The following is an 8,773-nucleotide window of genomic DNA, read 5'->3' as shown; positions in this document are numbered from 1 at the left end:
GGGGGCGCAGGGGACCGGGCAGGGCAGGGCCTGACAACAATGCAAATTTTGATAAGCAGTTCTTGATAATCATTTCTCAGCAATTATTTATTACAGTTTAACATTATAAAATTAAAAATAATATAAAACTCATATTCTGGCAAAATAGTCATATGGCGGCCGAAAACCGTATATTCCCTTCTTGTTCTCCAGCCCATTCCTGCATTCTTTCTAAAAATCGGGACTTTTTAAAAATGCTGTGGGACGTGAGACAAATTGTTGAAAAGTGGGACTGTCCCGCCAAAATCGGGACGTCTGGTCACCCTAAACTACACAGAATAGGATTACAAATAAACACATTACATCAAATTCAGAACTGCTGCAGGACAGATTTATTAACTGATAGGATGTCTAAAGAACATTTTGCTGGAAATAACTAAAAAAGCTAAGAAGTGTGAAGAAAAAAGCAATAAAGTGGAGAACAGAATAGATTACTGTACAGGTAACATTTACATTATTAGCTTATTTAATCTTCACAACAAGCAGTTGATGCTTTTCCCTTTGGAAAAGGAGGGAGAATAGATTCAGAGACATTAGACAACTTGGCCAAGGTCACACACACAGCATGGAGGCAAGACTCTACCTCAGGACTAAGTAAAGGAGACCCCCCTCCACCCCATCTCTACTAAAAATAGAAAAAAAAAAATTAGCCAGGTGTCCTGTTGGTCCCAGCTACTCAGGCAGCTGAGGCAGGAGGATCACCTGAACCCAAGAGTTTGAGGTTGCTGCAAGCAGGACTGATGCCATGGCACTCTAACTTAGGGCAAAAAAAAAAAAAAATGTGTCTTTCAGCACACATTCTAAATCTCTATTGGAGAGTTCACTGTCAATGATATTAAGCTCAATTCCAAACAATACCATCAAGAACAACCTGTCACCTTACCAGAGCTCTTTCTAGAAATTTTTTTTTTTTTTGAGTCAGAGCCTTAAGCTGTCCCCCTGGGTAGAGTGCCATGGCATCACAGCTCATAGCAACCTCAGACTCTTGGGCTTAAGCAATTCTCCTGCCTCTGCCTCCCAAGTAGCTGGGACCACAGGTGCCCGCCACAACGTCGGGCTATTTTTTGGTTGCAGCTGTCGTTGTTTTGGCAGGCCCAGGCTGGATTTGAACCTGCCACCTTAGGTGTATATGGCTGGCGCCTTAGCCACTTGAGCCACAGGCGGCAAGCCAACAAACTGGCTTTAAAAAGTAGCCATGAGATAGGGAGCAAGTAACAAAAGTAGATGGAAAAAGCAGAATGTGTGTAACTGACTGCTAAAGCTGGGTAATGAGTGCGATGCATGTGTTACATTATTGTTTCCTCTGTATTTGAAATCTTTAAAATAAAAAGTTTTAAAATGCTTTTTAAAAATAGAACTATGTTGGGGGAGATGCAACAAATAAAATGAGTTTTGGGGTTTTTTTGTTTTTTGCTTTTAAAGACAGGATCTCACTCTATTGCCCAGACTAGACTGCAGTGAATGATGTGGCTTCAAACTCCTGGGCTCAAGTGATCCTCTAGACCAGCAGTTCTCAACCTATGGGTTGCGACCCCTTTTTAACAATGAAAGTACATTGTGGTATTAGGAAGGCTGAGAACCACTACTCTAGACTCACCTTCTGATAGCTAGGCTACAGGCATGTGCCACTGCACCTGGCTAATATTTTAATTTTTGTAGAGGAGATATGCTTGCTATGTTGCCCGGCCGGCTTTGAATACCTGGCCTCATGCCATCTTTCTGCCTTGGCCTAAAAGCAGCATTTTAATCGACTAATATTAGGCTGGTAACATATACACAAACACAGACAAGTCACTTCTGGACTCTGTGAAGCTATTTTCTTCACATCCACATAAACTATGTAAACATTCTCTGGAGTCTCATGATCATATTGAAGTGCCTGGCACATTACAGGAGAAAAAAGGCAACAAGTTAAAATTTATTTTTCTCGGAGAGACCAAGGCAGGTGGATCACTTGAGCTCAGGAATTCAAGACCAGTCTGAGCAAAAGCAAGACTGTCTCTAAAAATAGCCAAGCGCTGTGGTGGGAACCTATAGTCCCAGCTACTTGGGAGGCTGAGGCAAGAGGCTTGGCTGAGCCCAAGAGTTTGAGGTTGCTGTTAGCTATGACACCACAGCACTCTACAGAAGATGACAAAGTAAGACTCTGTATCAATAAGTAAATAAATAAAATTTATTTTTCTACCTCTTTCTACCTCTATATTATGAAGACGAGAGTGTTTCCTTAAACAAATTAAGAAATCTATTATAGCAGGAAAAAAAATCATCCTCAAGGCAAGCCAAGTTCAGCATCATTACAAAACTCCATCCAATTCATGAGAGGTACATCAACTGATTCCTGAGAATTTCTCTCTTAGAGGAAAACAAAGGCCTCAGTCCTTGGCAGCTATCATCAGAACCCCTCCTTCCCCCACATTCTCACCATTCCTCTGCAGTGCTACCATATTTCCCCCAAAATAAGACCCACCCCCAAAATAAGCCCTAGCAGGATTTCTATGCATTTGTTAAATATAAGCCCTACCCCAATAATAAGACCTAGTGATGGGTGTCTTATGCTGCATAGCCACCCCATACATTTCGGGGCAGAGTGGTAAGAAGACTGGAATACCTTTTATGTGCCACAGCTCCTTTCTCCAAGAACTTTTTTTTTTCTCCTAGAGACAGAGTCTCACTTTATCACCCTCAGTAGAGTGCCATGGCGTCACAGTTCACAGCAACCTCCAACTACTGGGCTTAGGTGATTCTCTTGCCTCAGTCTCCCGAGTAGCTGGGACTACAAGTGCCCACCAGAACACCCAGCTATGTTTTTGTTGGAGTTTGGCCAGGGCTGGGTTTGAACCTGCCACCCTCAGTATATGGGGCCAGTGCCTTACCTACTGAGCCACAGGTGCCGCCTGACAGTTTATATATTTTGTGATAATTATTTTTAAAGCTACTTCTATATCCAAATTCTCCAACAATGATTGTGTCTTCTGAACTTGATGATTCTCTGAATTTATGGTACTCCATATTTATATATACTCCCACAAGAATCCATTATTTGTGCAAATTATTTCAGGCACAACTGTGAAAAATATTGAGAATGAAGCGTATGATGCTTAGAGATTCAAGTCAGGTAACACAATGGTAACACACACGGTCAAGTATTTGTTAGCAAAATGAACAACACCAACAAGGATCATTAGCACCAAAGGAACATCCTGTATTGAACGCCTAAAGGCATCATTTGCACCAAATTCCTAGTTTGAATGCCTATAGACCTTGTTCACAGTCAAAAGGTTAATAAGATGCCAAGCTTCATTGCTCACTTTTCACATCCTGTCTTCTTTAAACAACACAACCACTGTGGATGGAGAAATATTCTCATCACCATTTTAAAGAGGAAAAAACAGCTTCATTTTCAGCTTTTACAATCCCTCTCTCTTTCTCCAGGTTTGAGATTAAGAATACAGAAATTGGGGTAAGACACACATGGGTTAATAATCAAAACTCTGCCAGTCTTAGCTGTGTTACCTGAGGACGAACCACATCTCAGACCATTATTACTACTCATCATTTTTTTTTTTTTTTTTTTTTTTTTTTGAGACAGAGCCCTTGGTAGATTGCTGTAGCACCATAGCTCACAGCAATCTCTACCTTCTGGGCTCAAGCAATTTTCCTGCCTCGGCCTCCCAAGTAGCTGAGACTACAGGCTCCCGCCACAGAGCCTGGCTATTTTTTGTTTGCAGCCGTCATTGTTGTTTGGCGGGCACGGGCTGGGTTTGAACCCGCTACCTCAGGTGTATGTGGCTGGCACCTTAGCCGCTTGAGCCACAGGCGCCAAGCCTATTCCTCCTCTTTTAAATGCGATCAACGTTACCGACATTGACCCCCTAGACGAGGCTACTGGAAGAATCTGGGGCTAAAACATGGTTTCCGAATTAAAAAAAAAAAAAATCAGTGTGTACAGCCGGATGAGCGGATAAATTTACACAGCTTGTCACGGAAAACCCTGCGGGTCCTAAGGCCATCCCAGCGAAGAAAGCTCACTTACCATGAGGCCGCAGGTTTGAATCCCAGCTCAGACATCTAATGAGTTGTGACCTTGAACAGGTCACTTCACCTCTCTAAGCCTATTCAACATATATGAGCCGAACCTTACGTGGTGTCAGGCACGATCTTAGGGATTAGCTAGAGCTTAATTTGACCTTCAACTTCGGGTAGAAGTACAGAAGCTCCGCGGAGCGTTCAAACGCAAAACGCCTGGGTCGCGGAGAAGAGGACGCCATTCGTCATAGAAAAGGGAAAGTGACCAAGGCAGTGCATTTCCAGGCCCAGAGCCGCGTGCGGCAGCTGCCCTCCGCCCTCACCTTCCACGCCGAACCCCGGAGACTCGGGCCCGGGGCAGCAAGAAGCCGCCACTGGGAGGGCGGACGGTCAGACAGCTCAGAACCCTTAGAGTAAGAGCCCTCTGCATCTTAACTAAGGGCGCGGCAAAGTCCCTGAGCGAAGGGCAATCAGCTCCGCAACTCCTTTTCCTCCCAGGGTCTCTGGGCCGTGGACCCCAGCTCCTGTTTCCACCTTGGCATCCAAAGTGCCCTGCCGGAGACCAGAACCTCACCTGCTGACGCCATCTTGGAGCTCTGATGTCTGCTGGGCCCGGCCGCGTGAGGGCTGCTGGGTAGGGACACACGCCCCCGAGGGCGCGGAAAGTAGAGGCTCACGGGAAGCAGATCCGGATTGACTGCTATAAATAAGCCTGGGGCTGCCAGCGTGCTTTGAAGGGAAAGGCGCCAACCCTGGTAGACGAAGAGAGGGGATTTCCGCAGTGACAGATTGGGAACCTCTGGCTGGGGTCCCTATTCCAATCGGCCAGAAAGAACAACAACAAAAAGAAAAAAAAAACAGGAGGGAGAGAGGAAAAGGGCATTCTGGCTTTCTTACCTTGTCCTGTGCCCCTGTGCTCTTCAATTTATTGTGAAAAACGTGAGGGGTATATCAAAGATGATATGGCCTATCATCCATCTGTGCTGGATGAGAGGAAAGCTCAGACTCTCTCGCTCTCTCTTTTTTTTTAAATTAAATCATAGCTGTGTACATTAATGCAGCCATGGGGTACAATGTCAGACTCTTAATAGAAGAACCGGCGCCAGGTAAAGCTGGTGCCCAGGATTAGGCTCCAAATAGTTTTGAGTCAAGGGCACCTGTAAGTGTCCAGGCTCTTGGCTGGGCTCTGAGGACGGAAATAAACAAGACCCTGAGGGCACTGTGAAAGATGGGCACTATAGTGTTAAGAACAGATTTTAATCAGTAGTAACTTTTGCAATAGGGAGAGGAGTCCTGCATGAATGGAACTAAACTTCGATTGTACAGAGGTGACAGTGTTTTAAAGGGAAGATATAGGAATGAGGAGGGAGTGAACAAGGGCTCAGTAGACTCAGGGAAGTGAAAAGTTACAAAAAGCAGGAGTTGGTCAACATGAAACCCATCTAGGTTTGCTAACTGGTGCTTAGAGAAGTTAAGCTCCTGCCCTCCCACAGAGGTTGGAAGACTAGAGCCCTATCCTCACGTGTTGGCTGGAACAGGAAGTTTTTCTGGTAGCCTGGAACTTTTTCAAGCAGGCACCCTAAGGGATGGCTATGGGTATCCTAGGGATGTGGCCTTGAGATGTTAGAAACTTTATTAGTGTTTATTCAAGCCTTTATAGGCCAAGACTGAAGCCTAGTAGAGGAATGGCTCAGAGGAGCCTGACTGGAGTTAAGTCAAGGAGAAAGTTAATCCACAGCTCTAGTTCTTTCTGGCACAGTGATGCCTCCAAGCACCATAATGCCTCACTGCCATCTTGTTACTTCTGGAAAGGCCACAATCTGGGGTAGATAAGCAAAGACTTAACTGGACTCTATTTCTGGTTCAGCAATTCTGACTTGAGCAAGATATTTTGATTCCCTGAAACTCAGTTTTCATCTCTGTAAAACAAGAATGTAATAATTACCAGGCATTCTTATAGGAGTTAAAAGAAACAATGTATGTGAAAATTAAGGATTGTTCCACACTGACACATGAAATTTAAAAAATAATAATAAAGGATTAAGAACCAACTGACTATTAGGACTTAGACCAGTGAGCCGATAGCCTGACCAGGAAAGTGAGTTGGGTAACTTAGTGATCCAACTTGGTTTCTATCAGTCATTTGTTCATTTGCCAAACACATACTGCTCTATACTAGGCACTAGGGACATAGAATCCAATTAAACGTGATCTCTGCACTAGCTTTCCCTGATATTGTCCAGGTAACTGGATGTGTTGACAAAAGAGAGCATGGACAGCAATGTACAATGTGCACAGCAAGGAGCCATGAATTCCTTAATGAGGGAGAAGTTTGTGAGGGCTTCAGAGAACAGGTGCTTATCAGAGCTGCTTTTGAAAAATGAAGAATTGGTGCTTGCTTGGGCAGCACATATACTAAAATGGGAATGATAGAGAGAAGATTAGCATGGCCCCTGCGCAAGGATGACACGCAAATTCGTGAAGCATTCCATATTTTTTTCTTCTCAGTAAAGTATCTCAAGAATGGAAGAAAAAATATCCATAGTATCCCTATTTTGAAACTAAACCATAGCTTTTATGGGAATGTCATAACCTAATTATAGCCTTAGAATATGGGAAGAGGGTGGGAGAGGGGATGCAAGGGGGGTGGATGGGGGTAGGGAGGGTGATTGGTGGGGTCATCTATATGGTTTATCCTACAAGGGTACAAGTGAATCTTTCTAAAAGCAGAGTATGAATGTCTTAACTTAATGACTAAGACATGAAGGTTATGTTAACCAGCTTGATGAGAGTATTTCAAAATGTATATGGAAACAGGACACTGTACCCCATGATTGCATTAATGTATATAGTTATGCTATAAGAAATAAATTTTTTTAAAAAAGGAAAAATGAAGAATTGGTTGCCAAAGGTGATAAAGGGCACTCCACACACCAGGAACTGCATGTGTAAATGTGTAGAGGGTTTTGACAATTTGAGTCAGAATTTGGGTTTTGTGAATTTGAGACAGAATGACAAAGGTTGGGGAGTTAATTGTTTAATGAATAGTTTTTGTTTGGGATAATGAAAAAGTTCTGGAGATGAGTGGTTCTGATGGTTGCACAACAATATGAATGTACTTAATGATTCTGACTTGTACATTAAAAAATGGTTAAAACGATAAATATTATGTGCATTTTAGAACAATAGAAAAACTCACAGGAAAAAGGCAATAAACAGTTGTTAGACCTGAAAAGACTCAGATGTGTGTTGTAACTAGTAGACAAAGACTTAAAACCACCTATTACAATTGAGACCCAAAAAGCAAGGGCAAACACTTGAATGAGTGGAAAATAGAAAATCTCAGGAGGGGAAAACAAGCAATGAAATTGAGTGAAAATACCAATCTTAAAACTAAAAATAAATACAATAATTTATGGAATCACAAGCAGAAGAAGATGATGACACAGAAAAATCTGTGAACTCAAGGATAGATTGGTAGAAATGATACAATCTGAACAATGGAAGAAATTGAAAAAAAATAACAGAGCCTCAGAATCCCCAACTATCCAATATTGCTGTGCTTGAATGTGTCCCATCCAACTCATGTTCAAATTTCATTCCCAATGTAGCAGTGTTGGGAGGTGAGGCTCCCAACGTTATTTGGATCGTTATTTGGATCATAGGGGTACTACTATCATGAATAAATTGATGCTGCTGTCTCATGGACTGACTCTTGAGGGAATGAATTAGTTCTCATGCGAGAAGGTTGTTATAAATGAGCTAAGCCTCTCCTGCATGTCTGCTTCCTCTTCAGCTTCTCCACCATATTGTGACATAGCATAAGGCCCTCACCACAAGTTGAGTAGATAAGAGCACCATGCTCTAAGTCCTAGGACTTTCCAGCCCCAGATTTGTGAGACAAATAAACATCTTTGCTTTATGAATTACCCAGCCTCAGGTAGTCTATCATAGCAACACAGAACAGACTAAGACAAATAGTTTGGTCATTGTTTTCCCATAAGAAGAGGAGAAAGAGTGTTGTACAGAAATAAATATTTAAAGGATAAAAATTATAATAAATTTAAGAAAAGACAAATTTATAGGTTCAAGAAGCTTGGGAACTACAAACAGGATAAGGTCAAAGAATATCCTCACTTTGGGGATTAGGTTTCAACATGTGAATTTAAGCTGAGCCTTTCAGTCTATAGCAGTTAGACTCTAACACTTTTCTTGCAATAAAGATATAATAAGAACATGGAAAATTGACAAGAATATGGAAATGAACAACAACAACAAACTGGATGTAATTGACATTTATAGAACACTTCACTCAACAGAATACACATTATCCTCAAGTATTCAAGGACATTTATCATGTAAGACCATATCAAGCATAATAAAGCAATACTTAAAAAATTTTTTAAATTGAAATTATATAGAATATGTTCTTTGAGCCTAATGAAACTAAACTGGAAATCTAAAAAAAATAATTGAAATGCCCTCCAAATAATTGGAAATTGAACAACTTATGTTTAAGAAATTGTGAGTCGGGAGGATGAGTGGAGGGAGTTTAAGTGGTGGGACCACACTATGGTGCATCTTACAAGGGTACACGTGAAATTTACTAAGTGTAGAATATAAATGTCTTAACACAATAACTAAGAAAATGCCATGAAGGCTATGTTAACCAGTTTGATGAAAATATTTCAAATTGTATATAAAACCA

General features: G+C 41.8%; 1 protein-coding gene and 1 non-coding gene across 2 annotated transcripts in view; one reads left to right on the top strand and one right to left on the bottom strand.

Moving 5' to 3' along the window:
* The window catches only part of ATP5MF (ATP synthase membrane subunit f), an 8,424-nt gene extending 3,744 nt beyond the window's left edge, over positions 1–4,680 (bottom strand). The window contains exon 1 of the mRNA XM_012810809.2: positions 4,640–4,680. Within this exon, the coding sequence (XP_012666263.1) occupies positions 4,640–4,652 (13 nt within the window). The 5' untranslated portion in view covers positions 4,653–4,680. The remainder of the gene's footprint in view (positions 1–4,639) is intronic.
* Positions 4,681–6,456: 1,776 nt separating this feature from the next.
* Positions 6,457–6,563, top strand: LOC111728184. Its single transcript, XR_002775561.1, has one exon. It is a non-coding gene; the product is annotated as a U6 spliceosomal RNA (small nuclear RNA).
* The last annotated feature ends 2,210 nt before the right edge of the window (positions 6,564–8,773 follow it).

The sequence above is a fragment of the Otolemur garnettii genome, unplaced genomic scaffold, assembly GCF_000181295.1.
Source record: "Otolemur garnettii isolate 467f Iridium unplaced genomic scaffold, OtoGar3 scaffold00142, whole genome shotgun sequence".
Classification (NCBI taxonomy): Eukaryota; Metazoa; Chordata; class Mammalia; order Primates; family Galagidae; genus Otolemur; species Otolemur garnettii.
Note: the sequence above shows the minus strand (reverse complement) of the source record. Positions and strands in the feature narration are given on the sequence as shown.